The sequence below is a fragment of the Rhinichthys klamathensis genome, unplaced genomic scaffold, assembly GCF_029890125.1.
Source record: "Rhinichthys klamathensis goyatoka isolate OS25496 unplaced genomic scaffold, OSU_Roscu_1.1 h1tg000593l_1, whole genome shotgun sequence".
NCBI classification, from domain to species: Eukaryota; Metazoa; Chordata; class Actinopteri; order Cypriniformes; family Leuciscidae; genus Rhinichthys; species Rhinichthys klamathensis.
Genome location: NW_026607050.1, coordinates 998,369 through 1,017,355, shown reverse-complemented (window position 1 = coordinate 1,017,355; position 18,987 = coordinate 998,369). Strand labels below are relative to the sequence as shown.

The 18,987-nt window shown below is 38.9% G+C and overlaps 1 protein-coding gene across 1 annotated transcript; it reads right to left on the bottom strand.

The window, feature by feature from the left end:
* Window positions 1–2,986: 2,986 nt before the first annotated feature.
* crispld2 (cysteine-rich secretory protein LCCL domain containing 2) lies at window positions 2,987–18,704 on the bottom strand. The gene is made up of 15 exons (XM_056240335.1): window positions 18,351–18,704; window positions 16,191–16,525; window positions 13,894–14,012; window positions 12,558–12,690; window positions 10,546–10,661; window positions 10,065–10,165; window positions 8,513–8,680; window positions 8,280–8,340; window positions 8,123–8,189; window positions 7,911–8,041; window positions 7,752–7,795; window positions 7,564–7,636; window positions 7,381–7,456; window positions 4,425–4,555; window positions 2,987–3,268 (listed from the first exon to the last, which is right to left on the bottom strand). The coding sequence occupies exons 2-15, from the start codon at window positions 16,443–16,445 to the stop codon at window positions 3,217–3,219; spliced, it is 1,527 nt and encodes a 508-aa protein (XP_056096310.1). The 5' UTR covers window positions 16,446–16,525; window positions 18,351–18,704; the 3' UTR covers window positions 2,987–3,216.
* Between the last annotated feature and the right edge of the window lie 283 nt (window positions 18,705–18,987).

The window sequence follows — 18,987 nt, the reverse complement described above, 5'->3', positions numbered from 1 at the left end:
TCCAGTTTTTGAAATGATTCAAGAATGTTTTTTCTCAACATTAAGAGAACATATATTAACTATTAATAACATTATAAGAACGTTCCATAAACATTATTTTAAGAACGTTTTGTCCTTACATTTACATAACTTTTAAAGAATGTTAGTTCCCTGTTAGCTGGGATGTTTCTTAACACACTTAAGTACTTTTTTTTTTAGTTCTTTTAAGTATATTTCAAATCATTATGTTTTAATAACCTTTTATAATAAGATGTACACTTATTTTGAAGTCATGTCTAACATATTATTACAAATTGCACGTGTTTTTTGACATTACAATTCAAAGTTAATACATTTGAAATATACTAAATTGCAACTTTATAATTATAAATGTGTATAAAACTGATATATTTAAATATATATATAAAAGTTTTAATTTTAGTTTACCATAAATGCTTCAGTACATTTAGCAGTAGCCTAAACTTTAACAATATTTCAAAGACAATAGAAATGTTATAAAGTGACGCATAAAGATATACTTAAGTCCTACTTAAGTGGGTCAAAATTATTTTGTATTTTTGAGTATTTTGTTTCTTTGAGTTTGTGTTTAATAAAAGTAGCTGCTGCATCTAGATCCAGCAAACTTTCTTTATTGCTGTAACCAGCACCTAAAAACTATCATTTTTTGATTTCATTTTAAATATGTAAAAAAAAAATGTGTACTTGTACTTTTATCAGTTATTCAAGGGTGTTCATGATTATGTTTAGTTGCAGTTTATTATATATACATATAGCATTGTTTTCGCCTGCTGTGACTCCATCATCGCACGTCCTAAATGATTTTTCAGAGTTAGACGTGTTCCTGTCAGCATATTTTGTTGATCCTGGAACAACATTCCTGTCTGAAAATTTAATCATAACCATATCCCCATCTCTAAACCTAACCTGAGCCATAACTTATCCCTATGAGGGAAAAGATAAGTGTACAACACTGGTGTGGAAGCTCTAACCCTGGTTGTAAGCCTAAACTTGACATAAACTGTAGACTTCTGATTGGTTGATTAGAATTTTGTTCCGGGACGAACAGAGATGTTGATCCAGGAACATGTTCCACTACCTGCACCGGGCCAGAGTGTGACATAAAACATGCATCTCCATGCACTTAGACAACCCGTCTCATAAACTGTTCATTAATAATGTGTTCTGGCAAAGAACCTAACTGCCACTCTCGCTGAGAACTGTTTGCCTCAGATTTTGGACAGGCCTCGTTCAGTCTAGCTCTCTTCCAACAAACTACTTGCTTTCGGGTATTCGCACCAAGAATTCATTTTATAACATGTCATGCATCCACCGATCACCCCGACTGAAGTCTAAATCATTTATATCTAATCTGTAAGCTCCCACTATTCTTTGTACACTTAAAAAGAGACAGTATGAAGTGTCCATGGAGTTGACCAGTGCTTGTGTGGTCTAGGGGAGTTTTTGATATGGTTCTCAACGTATCCTGTTTATTGGACAGTATATAAAAAAAGTCCAGTGACCTAAATACATGTTTTTCTGAAGCAAAAGACAGACACAATCTTATTATCATAGATTTTTATAGACTTATTTTCAATTTGTGCAAAAAACAATTATCGTATAGCTTTGAAAAGAAACCGAGGACATACACCGTCATCCTCTTACAATACTGACAATACTGAAAAACAAAGCACAAATCTGAATATTTACACGAACCATTTTTAAAAACTGTACAAACATCATACTCAAATATATTGCTGCACTGAGGTAACCAATTCAAGAAAGTGAAAGTAAAATAAAAGTAAAAAGCAGCGAAACAGAAGCCTTCAAAAGGGGTTATATGCTCCTCGGCCCATATTCCATATAAGAACATCTATATTTAGTCTGAATCCTGGACTTCGAACACTATACAACTAAGAAATATGCATTTAGATAAGACATACTTTAGACCGCAGTCTCTTTCCTCTCAGAGGTATGACTTTACATGCTTTCAGCGTAAGTACCTTTTTTATAATGTTGCAGTATCAAAGTGGTTTAAACAAATCGATGTTCAGCCGCCACTGTGCACTTGAGAAATAAGAATAAGTTAAACTTCCAATGAATTTGCTTTTGGCAGTAATGTAGGACTCTGGGTTGACATTTGATTCTCAAGTGAGCACATATCATGTGTCACATTCATAAATATTTGGTTCCGTTCCACGTAATTTGCAGTTCTGAGCAGGGGTTGAAGGACACATAATAATAAATAACAAAAACGAAGGTATGAAAGATGAGCCTAAACATGCACTCAGTGATGCTGAATTCTCCCAGGACTGCACAATGTTTCAATGTTTTTGCACCTTTACCATAATGACCGAGTAGTGTTGACTCTGGAAGGCTCACATGCATTATGAAGGGAAGTTCTCTTTTGCTTGGAGTTCTGCCTCCTTTTCTTTCCCATTTCTCTGCGTAGCATCTGTTCGCCCAGTCCAGGTCCGACAGATCCCCACTACTGTACTGTACACACTCAATACTATTGCGATAGAGCGCAACAGTCGGGGGTTGCGGAAGTAAAATTCCCATTCATTTTCTTGCCAGGGAAATCGGGAAGTCTTTGAGACCATGAGCTTTTATTTTACATATTTGTAATCTTGTGAATCAGCTTGGAAATGGTTGGTTTGGTTCATGACTGAGTTTTTTTTCCCCCTACGGATAAATTGAATTTGAAAAATAATTCTCGAAGCAAAAAAGTTGGTGGTGACTGTTGCACTCTATTCCTGCTCTGGCTTCCAAAAAAACTGATTTGAAATAAAGCAAAAACAATTTTTTGAAACAGACAACAGGGCTGACAAAAAAAAAAAAACTGTACAGATTAAATACAGTGTAATCAATATGCATTTTGTATGAAAATTAGAGATTTTGCATGTATTCAAAACGAATAGAATATAATCCAAAAAAATAAACTGACTTATTTGATTAAAAACAACAACGATTTAAACCAGCACCGCTGTTAAAATACCATGTCTACCGCACTGCATTTTATTAAGAGTTGCATGTGTGGCCAAAATATTATTCACAATTGTATATAAAACCTTTGGAAGCCCATCGATTGAAATAGTTTGAGAAGACTTTGGTCTTCTTTAAATGTCTCTTTCCTCCAAAAGTCAGAGAAAGATGGAAGGGGTTGCATTCCACTTCTGTCTTTCAAAAGCAAATCTCTTGTGTCCCGTCAGTGGCGTCTCACTCTCTAACAGCGAAGACACGGAACGAACCACCTTCTGTATTGGTTTTACTGCAAGACAGAGACAGAGAAAGAAACAATTAACAAATTATTTTAAAAAAAACACAATACTAATGTTAAGTAAATACTAAAGTAAATGTAATGTAATGTAATTTACATGTAATGTCTAATATTTCAAATGTATTTTAATATAAAACCGTTATTAATTTGACATTATAACAAAGTGCACTTTTTAAAAGTGTAAGAAACATAGTCGTCTTTAAGTACACTCAAGTGGCATTATTATTATCTCCAAGTACAGATTTTAAAAACATACTTTTAAATTCTGAAGTACATTAAAAAGCGCACATTCATTGAGATTTCGCACACTTCTTTTTCACAAGGAAGGACAGTCAGAAAGCAAACGATAAAGATTCAGCTTTGGGTCGGCTCGGTCTGATCATCTTCTTAACTCTTGTAGATGTTCAAATCAAGACTGTCAATGCCCTCTAATGATTCGCGTACCCGCTAGATTCAGATTAGCTCTGGAAACCATGACATTAACACTGGCTCAGCGCTCGTCTCGTGCTGTTTTCTTCCATCAGCCATTATTGACTACTGTTCTTGGCCTGGCCTTGGCCTTTTCATTTATTCATAAATGGATTGGCCTTCAGGTGCTGGTGTATTGGACATGTTGCTTCGCTGGCATCAGATGTGCTGTAATTATCCTTGACCGGGACTGAGTCAGACACCAACAACTTTTCCATCCAATGGTAATATGGAGAGCATGTGAATACTTCCCTGTTAATAAAGTTCTCACGACGGGCTGCCCCCCATTTCCCCTAGATTGCATCATATGAATAGCGTGTGGTGAGGAGAAAATCTATCCAAGCTGTCAGTGAATGGCTTTACTATGCTCAGTTTATAGGCCGGTCAAGGCCGGCGACCGTTTAAGAGGCGAGGATCGATTCCTTCAATGATGGTGTTAGATTTCATTACACTGGAGCCGATTCTGTCGATTTAAGCACTTTGCGCTCAGCATTGGAGAATAAGCAAAGAGCCCCTGTGTGGTCCATCCTCGATGAGAAACCACACCATTACTCTTTAACCACTAACGTGCCACAGGCAGATTTGGCCCATCGTGGCTTTTGACCGCTGAATTGAGTTACTGAGAGAAAGCAAAGAGAAGAAACCAGAGCAGAGGTGAAGCGAGATACAGGACGTGTACCTCTCGGACCGAATGCCATTCTTCATGGTCCCGGTGTAACTTTTCCTCTTATCCAGAGCCAGGAGGTCCACATATCCCCCGCCGGCTTTGATCACTCCAGCGTGGATAGCAGCTCGGCAGATACTGGAGCCCTGGACATGAAGAGACAAAAGCGTATTATTTTAGGCGGCATGCTCTCCTGTGCCATTCTCTCATAGAGAGGCTTCATTAGTAGTTCCGTTGATTGATATCATGCTTCCTCAAAGCACACACTTGCACATGTGTTATACTACATACACTACCGGTCAAAGTTTGGAATTTTTGGAGTTTTTCCATGTTTTTGAAAGTCCAAAAATGCGTGTTCTGAAATCAGTTCGGATAACAGGATTTCACAGCGAGTATGTGCCTATTATACACGACGCAACTTCTGTGAAATCTGTCAACACAAACTGCCAAAATCTTCAGACTTTTTTGCAACTGGTGTCAATACCTCTGTAAATCAAAGCATAAAACTGGACCAGAGTTGCAAGTGCGGGCAACAGTAATAGTGATGCTTGCCATAGCACTATGCAGCTATGTTTTTCTCTCTCAATTCCACAGTCCTTGAGATGTAAACAGTCTAAAGGAGCCTAGACAAATGACATCACTTCGAGGTCTACAGTACACACACCAGCAAGGCCAGAGCTCAAGAGCTCCAGAAAAGGCAAGTTGGCCAGACGCCTGGCAGCTTCAGAGTGTGTATGAGCTCTCTGGAACTTCATGTACCTACAGTTTTAATTCTTTTAACCTAGAACGTAGGTTCAATTCGGTCTGCTAAACACTTCAGTGTGACCCTAGAGGTTACCCTCACTTCACCCCGGTTTAAAGTAATGAATGTGCACAGCTCATCGCACATGTCTGGGTGGCATTATCTTATAATACTCATCCAATTGCTCATGCATTATAAGTGCACTTTCAATCAAAGGCTACCTTTACAAATGACCAAGTCCAAACCACTGTATAATGAGGGTTAATTAGTGCTTGCTGGAGAGCGTGCTCTGATCTGAGGCCATCTCGACAGACGCTCAGCTTTTACAGAGGAATGTGGCCGCAACAAGGCCAAAAGGCAAGTTCATTTGAGTTCACACACCACTAAACAGCCAGGCTAGGTCTCTTCTCCGGTGAGAAAAAGACACGTGAGAGAAGCGAATTATCCAGATTGCAGAGGATCTTAAGTTTAAGTAAGAAATCATTGAATTGTTGCAAATGTAAATGTCATCTTTTCAGTGAATCAAGAGGATCCATTTCACTGATTCGTTCACAAATCGGACTGATTCGTTTTTCGAGTTCATCTCACAGATTCAATGATCCGGTCACAGATTGCTGAAGTTATCAGTGAATAACTATATTAAATGTAATTATCTGAAATTTAGAGTGCTTTTTGATCAACTTAAGTGGGTCTTAAGTACATTTTTCTGTTATACTCATACATAATTATTTATATTGTCTTTGCAATATAGTTTTACCAAAAGCACTGACAAGTATTTATGATAAACTAAAATATACTTTAATGTCATTTCTATTGTAACTTGTATGTCATGTATAGTATTTAACCCTCTGGTGCTGTTCGGTCAAAAAAGACAGATTTTTTTGTTTATTTCAATGAAATGATTTTATTTTATTTAGATTATGTTTTGTATTTAATATTTTGTATTTTAGGGGATTTTATGGTACTAAATTATATTTATGCAGTAGTTATAATTCATTTATTCACTTTTTGAGCACAGACCTGAAAATTTCATTTCCAACTTAAACTGTCATAAATCTTGAATGCTTTAGAGCACATACTTAAATTTGGTCTCTTTTTAAAGACGACACTTGGCAGATTATTGCTGAAGTGAAAAAATTCCAAACTTGTGTTCCAAATTTGAGGTTGATATCTCAAAAAATTAGCTTTCAGTAACATTATGTTTGGGCGCAGTATCAAACGTTTCCAATAGATGAAATTCGTCTCCCGTTCATTTCCAATGCAATCATTTTTGACCTAGAACAACACAAGTGGGACTATTTTTTTCAGGACCATTTAACCTTTTCGAATCATGTCCATTTTGTGTTCACACAGCAAGTGCCAAAAGCTTTAACAAGTTTCGTACTATTCCGACAAAGTAAAAAATGCTAAAGGAAAAAAAACATTTGGTTAAAAATGACCCAACAGCACCAGAGGGTTAAATATATGTAATTACACATTTGTAAGGATGGATTTGCAATGTAGTACATATTTAACCTTTAAATGTAATATCAAATAACACACTACAGTTCAAATTATAATTAAGTAATATGCTTTAGTATGTGTGTAAAAAGTGTACTTTTTTAAAAGCATGACAAAATATTCTTAAAACATAATTATTTAAAGTAAAACATTATCACAAAGTGCACTTTTTTAAAGATTAACTTAGTTTACTCTATTTAGCTGCCTTTCATTTCATTAATATTATTTTCTGCAAGTAGATTTTTTTTAAAAAACTTTTAAAATGTGAAGTCCACTACAAGTGCACATTCAAAACAATTAAGCAAACTTCTTTTTCACAGTGGCTATCAAACTAATTTGTGCCATAATGTTGATTAATGAGTTAATAAAGAACCTATAGGATGAACTTACACTGTCTAAGCTGTTCCCTAAACAGTTAAGTGTTCCATAAGGCCAAGACCTGACCTCAGGCATGCATGAGTCAGTGCAAGAGAGCTGCTCTCCAGCTCCACTCACACAGATGCTGCTCTGTGGTCAGTCTACACTCGGAGAGAAATTAGTGGCGACAATGGAGCCCACCTCCACCAACAACTCCCTTAAGACCAACACAGACAATTCCCGCGGTCGGCCCTCACCACAAGAGTAGCACGCTCACTTTAGCCCTCATAAGTGCTTGACTACGAACGCCTGTTCTCCCTCATTTCCCATCTCTCAGCCCTGTAACGCTCACGGACAGAAGCGGGTACTCACATCAGCGTAGATGTTGCTGCCGACCACTGGAGCCCAATATGAAGGTTCGTTTATGCAGTTAGCTTGGCAGAACACTCTGATGAGATAGAGGTGAAACTGGTAAGGTGCATTAGAAAGTACTTCCAGATGACCTATTATAGAGTGTAATCTATATGGTGAGTATAACAACACTTTGAACTGTACCTTGGACAATGAGAGGTGGACGTCTTGAAGGGACAAATCTCTGCCACTGTCGTGTAGCAGTCTATTGTTGGCTCTAAAAAAGGAGGAAAATACATCATTGGTGAACCAGACCTTCTGTCAAAGATAACAAAATATTTGCATTTGCATTTACACGAGAATTATTAAGATAAAACAGTAAAAATCCTCACCTTCCACTTTTGACACCATAAATGCATTGCCAGGTTTGTATTTACTACAAACAAACCAAAAAATCACAGAACACAGATTAGATTTAATAACTATCAATGTGGATATTTAATTGTGGACAAACTTAATTGAAATGACTATCATGATAACATTCAGACTACCTGAATGACTCTACGCCATTCTTGGTTGCCTTTACAAAGAACGGGAAGCTGTCTTTTCTTGTGACGTCAACAAGGCCTCCATTGTTGTCAATTATTCCATAGTGGATTGCAGCACGGCAAATACTTGATTGCTACAATAACAGGAAGGGAAAAAAAGGGTTATTAAATAAATCGATCATCATCTCAACAACAAATCTCAGAGTAACACTTACAACATCATAGTACAGCGTTCCCCACACTTTCCCCTTCTTATTTACACAGTTGGCTGGGCAGTTGTACCTATGAAAGAAGAAAAGGATCAACAGTAAATTTTCAGAACTTATCATCTATTAAAATCTTCAAAGAAACGTCTACTTCATTCAGACTGACCTATTGCAGGTTGCACCTTTACATTTGTCCCTCATTTTTGTCTCACACTTAATAATTTGGGCTGAAAGGCAAAAATTAATACTTTAGATAAATGTGCATTATTACTAAAGTTATATTATTTGAATGGTTTTAAAATATAATAAATGCTAATAATGTATCAATTATTATTATTATTAATTATTTAATAAATATACAGTTGTTTTATAATTTCAAGTAATATTATTCACACTAACCTAGATAGGTAGTTCTTGTAGTCTTGGGTGAGGAAGGTTTGGCATTTGCAACTTTTTTAGGGGAGAAAGGCTTGGACTGAGGCTTAGTTGGAGTAGTTTGAGGCTGTACCGGCTCCTGAGGCTTCTCCACCTCATTCATATCTGGAGACTCGTGACGTTCAGGGACTCCTAAAAACCAAAAAACTCAAAAATTAGATTTCAATCTTTACACCAGATGCGTTTTGGTCGATCGGATCACAAGTGGGCAGCGCTAGATACAGGTGTAAACGAGGTTGAAAACTTTTTGAGCTTATCCACTTTCGACCACTTCCAGAGGTAGTCGAAAACACATTCGACCGGATTGCTTTTGTAGTGTAAACGCTCATGGTCGAATGCGTTCGAACAGCCGCAAAAGACCATCTACTCTCCGCCTACTGACCTAACAAGTAAACATTATGAGAAGTGTGATAGCCAGATAGTATTTAAACTTTGTTGGCTGGAGACCCAAGTTTAGTTTGAAGACGAAAAACATACCAAGCTCAATGTTCTCTCACCATTCCTGATATCTAACACACACTCACAGCGTTTGACACGGTCTTGGAGCTGTCAGAATTGAAAGCTTCTGCTCTCCGTATGTGTATGTATCTGGTCGTGTTCATATGTAAATTGCACAAGCTTATTTTGTCCATTAGATCGAAAGATCTGAAACAAAATCCATACATTTACCCCTCGAAGAAATCAGGACAGCAGTGGTAGAAAGTGAGATGGATTAAAACAGGTGTAAACGGGAATGTGTCTCCCTCGCCTATTTGTAATCCGATCAACCAAAATGCATCTTAATACCAGGTGTAAACAGGGCCATAGACCCCTATATAAACTGAACCAATGATAAGTTGTAAATGTGTTCAGAAATCTCTAACAAATATTTCATTGCATAGACTATTTTAAGTAAAAAAGTGAGCAGGATATATACAAATGTAACGTATGGCTTCGGCAGGCATGATGTATTATGAATTAATGTATTATGTATCATCAGGGCAGCGAGTGCCTGAGTCCTCCTCAGCTCTACAGCGCCCCACAATTTTCCAATGTAAATATGTGGTGAAAAATGGAACTGCAGCGCGCTCTCATAGAGAGCCATTGGGGCAGATTTCAGACTGCCCCGCTTATTTTCACATTACCTTATGTAAACCTCGCTCCAGACCAAGATAATGTCAATTGGCTTCAGCTATGTGTATATTAGTCTGCATCAGGTCAGTAACTAGTTGGTATTGTCTGTTCTTCCTATGTGGAGTAGCGTATCAAATTAATGAAAGTATGATATGCTCATGTAAATAATATATATATATATATATTTCTTTTGTGTTTATTTCATGTTTGAGGTTGAATAACGCAACCTTTTTTCAGCCAAAAGAGTTCTGCGTGTGTTCAGCAATGATTATATAAAGCTTGCAAAATGTTTATCATAAACTGCCACAAAGACCCAGAATCTGCCCTACCAAAATATATGGTCAGGAGCTGCTACTGGTTATACCTTTGTAATCATTCTTCTATCCTCATTCATCATCCTCACCTTTGTAGCAGAGGTTGTCTCTGCAGCCTCCTCCGTAGCTTGGTGGACACTGGGAGCAGGGGCGGCCATGTTGGTACGGGGCTTCCCCGATCCAGTTTCCCCTAGAAGAGGGCACAGGTTCAGCATGAGTTTGGAAATTACCGCAAAATCTGCACATTTGACTGAGCACTCAAAACACATTATCACACACTCTCACGGATCTCAGGACTGATTTAGGAAAACAATCCCCAGCTGCCAAATTAAATCATTAGCTTGGAAAAGAATAGCATATTCTGTCAATGTTTTCCTTTCCAAAAATCCTTCATTTACCTTTCCATTTTCCAAAGGATAAAAATTAGCTTATAACCTCTATGTTTTGAAGGATGGAATCTTTGCTTTAAAAAAGTTTTGTTCCATATAGGATAATCATCAGGAATAGAGATTAGCCATCTGGTGTTAAGTGAATAAACTTCAGCAAAAACAGCACAGTTACTGGTCTTACTTTGGCGAGTAGTTGCAGACGAGATAGACAGAGTTCTCCCAGACCTCTCCCCAAACGTTCATACGTGGACACATGTGTACAGCACAGCCAACACGATTGGTTGTGGCCCAGACCAGCTGCAAACAAAGAAAAAGATCGATTTTATTAATGGAATGGGTGTGGTACTAGGGGCCCAACCTCATATTCTTTCAAAGGGCCCAAAGTTTACCTACCCATTATCCAACTCTTAAACCTTAACCTAACCATACCACCAAACCAGTCCCTAACCTTACCCGGATCCCACCACAATACCAGCAAATGTGTTTTGCAATACAACAAGAACACAATAAGTTCACTGTACCTAACAATTATTATTTTTATGACTTAATTACATTAAGACACTTAATATAAAGTGGGACCAAAAAAATCCATGAAAGGTGCAGATCTCTTTGCTGTTGTTGGTGTTGAAAGAATAAAAAAGACATCCATATCAGCTCCCCTCGGACCGGAGGAGGAAGTGTTCCCCAACAGGAACTGGTCTCCGTTCTGGGGCAGCAGCAGTAGATTGATGGGGCCACGGGGGCCGTGAATAGAGACTGCCCTCTTTCATTCTGCACTGAAGGGCTGAAGGAGAAGCACCTCAAGTGTGACCGGCCCAGTTTCCTGAAAAACGTGTGTGATCCTTCCCTTCATCCACTCTTATCCACACAAACAGAGTAATGCCTGCGTGCAGCCCATTGAGTTGTGGTCAAGGCCCTCGCTGATTCGCTTAAACACAATAGAGTTCACCGGGTGCAGTCCTCCAGCACGAGCCAAACCATTTGGCTGTGAAATGAAAGGGAAGTGCTTAGTCAGGCCTTTTTTTTTATACATACAGTTAAACCTTAGTGGGGTTGCATCCAGCCCCGTCGAGCACAAGCCGAGGGAACACGTCTCAATGCTCCCTCGGGAATGCACTTCCTGCGCGGAGGCAAAAAAAGAGCCCACAGGCGGTGTCGGCCATGGGACAATGATACAGCAAACTAATCAGTCTCAAAAAACACAAACTCAGGTTTATCCCTGATGGATCGTTTGGCAGAGAGAAGATTGAGGGGCCCTCGCACAGCACGTGAGAGAGGAGCAGAAAACAAGGAGAATTGCTGGGTGGATTTGGCGCGGATCCCCTACGACTCTGCATCTTCAAAAGAATTCAGGTCAAACAGGAAAATGATTCAGGAGTCAAGGAACGCTTTCCAGATGCTGGTGACCTGCTTTTTGAGGGCCAGCAAGCTGAGAGAATGTGGGACAAACTCATTCCAGTGAAGTAAAGTCTGAGAGGACATGAGGCCATTGCCCAACCCCTCTCTCTTTCAGATTAAATTTTTTCAAATTATTATTATCATTCTCAATTTTCTCTGTTATTCTCTCTCAGACTTTGGTTTGCCTCTCTTGCCTACTTTTCTTTTCTTTGTGCTTTTTATCTGCTTGGTCTGGCATGTTCAATATGTTTTGACAGTATCAACGTTATTTTTCAAATACCATTATTTAAAAAAAGGGATAATAAGCTGTTCGTGTAGAATGAAACAGAATGAGGGCTGCAGCAAACCACTGGTTACATATAATTACCTACAGTGAATCTAAATAGTATTTGGACACTACGAAGGATAATTCCCAAAAGATTCACCCAAAAATGAAAAATTTGTCAACCGCCCTCATGTCGTCCAAACACAGACTTTCATTAAATGAAGATATTTTTAATGAAACCTGTGAGATTTCTGTCCCTCCAATGAAAATCCCAAATTTGGCAATAAGAAATCATATATGAATCGAGCGGCAATGAACACCATTGGTCAAGGCTGCACTCCATGTGCTGTTTTCAATGGCACTTCTATTTTAATGCAGGTCACACATGCTACTTATTGAAAACCGTTGGTGAGGAGTAAACCCAAGCTAACAAGTGCACACCTTCGCACGCGAGTTTTAAAATCATAAACAAGGTCATGTTGTTTAGTCCCAGTGGGATAATTGTTAGCCAACTAATCTTTCTCACTCACTTGTGTGTAGTGGGTGCACATGGGTCCAGAGCAGCGCTCAGGGCACCACGGGTTGCACTCCTGCGGGTAAGGGTAGGTGTAGTCCTTCACCTCATCGTACCAGGCCTGCACATGGTAGGCAGGAGAGCGGTACCTATCAGGAACGAGATACAATTATTTAATATGATTATGAGTATCACACACACCAGTACTTAAACAAGGGGCAGTCATGGCCTTATAGTAAGAGAGTCAGACTGGTAACATATAAGGTCACTGGTTCGATTTTCAATATAGAGGACAAATTCCGAGTAGGCTATGGGTTGGCACACTTGGCCTTCGCGTCATGTCACAAAGCAACTTACTGTAAAGCACATTCACAGTAAATGTTTTGCAAACCCATGACATTTACATTCAGGTTTCCTACACTGATGCATTTCCACGACTTTCTCAAATTCATGAATAATGGATAAGGATTATATCTATGTTAGACCATGGATGTAATTGGTTTAAAAGATTAGCAACGATAGTTTAAGTAAAAATGAGTTCATGTCAGCTCAAACAGTAGAGAATTGCACTAGCAACACCAATGTTATGGTTTGATTCCTAGTGAATGCATGAACTGATAAAATTATCACTTGGAAGCAGTCACATTTACTGTTGTTTGGCAAAATTTCACATTCGAAATCCAGTCATTTCAATAGGATTCGCATTAGGGTGAAACAACTCGTGTAGATTTCGCATTGGACTTGAGTCGAATTTGCAGAGTTACCAAACAGAAAGCTGCTTGGTTGGTAAGTGACCTCTGTGTGAGCTCGTCTTCATGCAACGCAACTACAAAACAATCTCATGCCAATTCATAAATATTTTAAACTTTAGCAAATTGCTGTCTAATTCGTATGACATCTCATTAGTACATTTTCATATGATCTAATGACGGCTGTTTACGGGTGGGGTTAGGGGAACGTTTCCGTACTATTCACCTGGTAAAAATGTTCTCACAGGTTTTATGAGGTGTCGATTTGATATAAAGAAGATCGAGTTGCTTTATTATTTAAATGAGAAAAATGTGACCACACCGTAAGACGCATTTGATAAATACATAAAAGTATGCCTAAATGTTAAATAAGACACACACAAAAAAATCAAACAAATGTGGAAAATACAGTATGTCCCCGGATCTGAATGAACAATTTCAATCTCTAAAGACTTTTTCAGGCCTGAAATCACAATCTTAAAATTCAAATATTCTAATATATCCATGTTTTCCACGACTGTGGCCATTATTAGCACCTTGCACAACCGGTTATGATACAGGAACAGACTGATATGGTCTTTGTAATTGTGTGTGTACTCATACCTTCCCCAGTGCACTGCAAGGTTCTGCCCGATGGACATCAGAAGGTCTTGAGGTCCATGTTCCCACTGGCATTGTTCCGCCCAATAGGTTGCCGACTTCTCCAGTTCATCATCCCAAACCTGGTCATACCCACACAAGCTAAATCAAACTCCCAGCAGAACACAACGGATTCATAATTCTCGTATATTTGCACTGAGACTTTAACAAAATACTGAACATGCTGAGTTTTATTCTTTGCCTTCCTCTAACTCTTCATCTTCAGTATAGGACTGGGAATCAGGCCCAATACAACTAAAATATTGGTTACATGCACGCACATCAGAGCTTGGCTCACATCCATTGTAAATCCCCAGCAATCAGGGTTAAATGAGACAAATTTCCCCAGCTTATTTCTCCACCTGTAGGGAGAGAGGACTCAGTTCGCCCCACAGAACAGGGTTCTTCACCTCTGAGGAACTCTCAGTAAATTTCCAACTGCATTATGGGCACAAACACTCACACATTCTGTAACCTCAGTTCTAAAGGTGCTGTTTGGGACTAAGCCACGTTTCTGAAACCCTTACTTGTTCGCTGAGGCCTGGCACCAGTTCTGAAACCCCTGCTTGTGGTAGACTCCTGTCTTTCTCAAAGGCATCAACCCAACTACATTAACCATAAGGCCTTTCTCTTTGTATCTTTCCCTCACTACATCAACATTACATTCACTTTCAATGTACCATATGCAAAGGTACACAGGGAATAGCAATAAAGCAAGGCTGTGCTCTCAATAGGTCCCCAGAACACCTATGATTAAAGCGTTTCCTACAAAAAGGTTTACTTTGCAATGGCATACAAATGAACTTGCATATAATGTTGTAGTCCTACTTAAGTGGGTCAAAAAAAAGTTAAACTAACTGCATTTAATATAAATGAAAACCATAATACATTTTCATTTAATTGCAATTAAAATGCAGTTAAGTGTCCGAAAACGTAGGGACAAACAAAGGGAATCCCTTTGACACGTGCGATTTCAAGGCAGCATACAGTACCTGCCATTTTTGTCACTTAACTGAAGCCTCATATCTGTTCCAGTAATGTCACTAATCTATTTTTTTAACTAATTTTTCTACCTGTGTCTTGACTCCTGTCTCAGCTATAAGCTACAGTGCAATTGTCTCCACAGTAAAAAGGCACCACACCACGCTGGCTGCTCTGCATCCCAGTGAGTTCATCTTTTCCAGACAAGATTACACTTGTAAAATCAACGTGTCTTCCCATGAAGCCTGTATTTGGCCCCTAAGCAAACCTAAAGATATTTACTGCACCAGAAAAAAAGATGACTGATGCTAACACAAAACGCAATTAGTAGCCTATAAACCAGGGTCATTAATGCAGAACCGAGTGTTGGTGTTGTACAGCTGTGTGGTCGACATAAAAATACCTTTGCTGCAGACTAAACTCATTGCATCTCGGTTCTAAAACCAACTGAAGTGTCTTGCTGTCTACATTGACAGTTATATTCTAAAGCAGCATACTAACTTAAATAGAACTTCATTAGTGACGGCTTTGATACACTCTTCATATGCACAGACAGCACTGGGAAACTAGAGAAACTAATAGGATCTTATGTTAGCATGTTGCTAAGCTAACCCTGCTGAAAAATGCATGCTGGAATCAGCATGAGACGCTGGTTTGCTGGTCCCCAGTTTGCTGGACCAGCTATTCCAGCCCAATTTAGTTTGAGAACAGCATGACTATGCTGGTCCACCAGCTACTATACCAGGCCTAACTAGCATAATACCGCTTGGACCAATGTGGAATTCATGCTTGTTTATGCTGGATCTGTCAGCAGGGAACAGAGTATTAATAAGCGTAACAACTCTTGGGGAAAAAGAAGTGTGCTTAATTGCGCTGTGTATGCTTACATGTACTTCATTTTCACAAGGTAATACATAGCACACACAGAAATGTTGGATAAAATAATGCATTTTAAAACAGATTGAACTATTTTTAATTGATTGTATTTATTAATGAATGAATGCTGTAAAAATGTACAGCTTGTCACATTCTGAGGTTTTCTTCTCAGTGTCTCTTTAGCCAAAATAAGGCACTTAGATGTCAGCATAATGTTATTGCCTACCTTTTGAAACAAACTTAGTGTCTGCCGCACACTTATGATGGCTTGAAATGCTTTCTAGATGGGTAACTCCCTAGGTTTTGGAACAGAACCCTCTGAGTTTTCAGCGTCTCTGTACAGACCCTTGATGTTACAGTAAATCATAATAAAGTTGGATGTGAGTGTAAAATGACATTCTCACCATGTACTCCATGTTGGAGGCAGTCGGGTACACCTCTCCTCTCAGCTTGTTGTGCAGTTGCAGGATCTCCTCCCTGTCCGTCCACTTGATGGCTCTGCGAGTGCGTACAGGCACATCAGCTTTTGTGCTGTTGGGTTCCAGCTCATCCTGGTAGCGTTGCATTAACTGCCTCAGCTCCAGGGAGTCGGGAAGGAAGAGGGAAGCAGACAAGCTGGCACCCAGGAATATCAGGGCGATGGAAACGAGACTGTTCATGGCAGCGTTGATGCTTTCAGGGTCGGATCACAGTAGACTGCCTTGTGTGAGCGTGTCTTCAGTGCTCTGTTCTGGAAAATCTGGAAGGAAATATGGTTTCCATGAGGATAAGTGTTGGGAAAGTTATTGGAGAAAACGATGGATAGTAAACACATGTCCATGTGTTTACTCAAAAAGAGAAATAAGTGTTTCAAAGAGGAATTTGCTAAACTGGCTTCATTAGTCACTATTATTGCATCCTGGCTAAACAGACACCACAAATAGATGAATCCAATAACAACAGAATCTGAGTTGCTATTCTGGAACTACATAAAATTCATCCATCCATGTTTTGCAGTAACTGCTCCTTTGTTTAAACTCTGCTTGTCCATTAGCTGAATCTAACAAAAACATGTCCAGTTACATTTCACACCCAAATCAGGTAATTTTGCATGAAGCAAGCATGATTTTAAGAAAAATAAGATTCACTGTGATATTACTTTTGAGAGGTCAAATGCATTTAATTGTCATAAGAATATGAAAATAATGTCAAAATGCAAAACATCTTAATGGTCCTTAAAGAGGCAATTCCTTGTTGGTTTCTTATGACAGTGCTGTGAAATATGACAGACAGGAGTTTTGGATAAACAGAATTCACCCTTTTTCTTTCTGCTGAATTGCCATAACTTGCTCAGATGAAATTTGCCATCGATCCTCACTGGAGCAGCACTCACCACATTGATCCACATTGAATGAATAGTTTTTGCTCTAATTTGAAGAATCTTAATTGTTTGTCATAGTCAGTTCGCCCCAGTTTGGACATGTCAAACCAAAGGCCTCATCATTACAGTGAAATCTATCAAAGCCCCTCCATAACAAAAACCCATTGTAATCTTTCATCGCTACTCAAAAGACCAAACTACTAAGCCTGATCTCCTTCGATTAGATTTGTTAGTTTGATGGACCAGCGGGTTTGTTTGATCTCCGCATGTTCAGCATCCATCCATTTGCTGAACTTTGTTTATTAAGCTCATTAATATCCTGAGGTGACAGTGGGACAAAGGATAATTCATTAGCAATAAGGAGAGGAACACACACACATTTATCAAAGCAGATTCTTCTCTGTCCAAGACTGACTTTCTCTGGGAATGGAATTGTCCTGGATTGGACAGCGACTGGAGGGGGTGCAAGAATGGGAGCGAAGAGCAAGTGAATTAGGGTTATTTATTGGAGGAGATGGAAGAGAAAAGTGGCCACCTCCAGCCCACACATCTAAATGCAGATGAGCCAAACACGTGAAACAACAAGCCCCAGAATCTTATCAGGATTTATAGAACAATCCAAATCCCTCTAATTTTTACTCCTCACACTTTCTCACTCTCTCTGCAGAGCCTTGACATCCAACACCAAGTCTGAGTAAACACAGGCACTGCTTCAGTTCCAGCTGCCTCCCTTTCTTTCTCTCTAGTTCTGCTCATCCCTCTCCTGGATTTTTATACCATGACAGACAGAGCAGCCAGGAAAATGCCAACCGGGCACCTAGTCCACATAAACATTGGCAGGTGGTCCATCTGCACTTTATAAGGCAAAATGCTTTTCGGTTTGTGCACATTGTGCTTTGCACAAATATTAAAGTTTAAGAGATTGTTATGACAGCGTGACAGTCGAACCACATGCACATTTTCCAGTTTGGCAATGAGTGCAACTAACGTCCAAAATCATGCTCAAATTGCATTTTGATACTCATCACCTGAGCTCCACTATCAATGGTTCATTACCAAAAAAGGAGGAAAAAAGCTCCTCTCTTGATTCTGAACTTTAATTCACTCAATGCATCTAAATGCAATTAATCAAGAATGCCTATGTAAATCTAACTCTCTCTGTGATCTATCTTTTATATAATAAAAAGTCAAAAACATAGTTTACCTGGTCTGAATCTTTTCCACGAGCTATTCCAGAGGTTGCTGCAGCTCAGTGTCTTGCGGCTAGAGTATTTTCCTTGAAAGTCAAACAAGTGTGAGTAGTTGAGGTCGTTTGGCAGCTGTGGACTCGGACTGACTCTGTGGAAGCAGCTCAGCTCCTTTTATAGAGAAGGAGAGGAGGGGGAGGCTGAAGAAGGCTGTGTTCTTGGCCAAACTCCGTCGCTCTGACGAACGATGTCGAGATGAAAACGCAAAGAACGTAAATCATCTCAAACCAACTCCAGAGCCACAGAGGATTACTCACCACCACCACACGACAGCAGGATGTTTGTCGACCAGTTATCGTTTTGTAATATGTCATTAGTTCTGTCAATACATTAATGGTTATATAAATGCTTATATAAAAATATTTAACACATTTTTCTCCAGCTTTTGTTTTTTTATACTTTGTACTATTATGTGTGGTAACCTGCTGTTAATTATTATTTTAATTCCCTTTAATATATGTATATATAAGATAATAAATACAGGCTCTATATAAATATATATTTAAAGAAATTAATACTTTTTATTGAGCAGGGATGTATTAAATTGATCAAAAGTGACATTAAAGGCATTTGTAATGTTAAGACTTCTATTTC

Coding starts and splice junctions, on each gene's coding strand:
- crispld2 (XM_056240335.1), bottom strand. CDS start 16,445: ATGAACAGTCTCGTTTCCATCGCCCTGATATTCCTGGGTGCCAGCTTG. Junction 8,190..8,279: donor AAAGGTGCAACCTGCAATAG/GTCAGTCTGAAT, acceptor CTTCTTTCATAG/GTACAACTGCCCAGCCAACT. Junction 3,269..4,424: donor AATGGCATTCGGTCCGAGAG/GTACACGTCCTG, acceptor TCTGTCTTGCAG/TAAAACCAATACAGAAGGTG.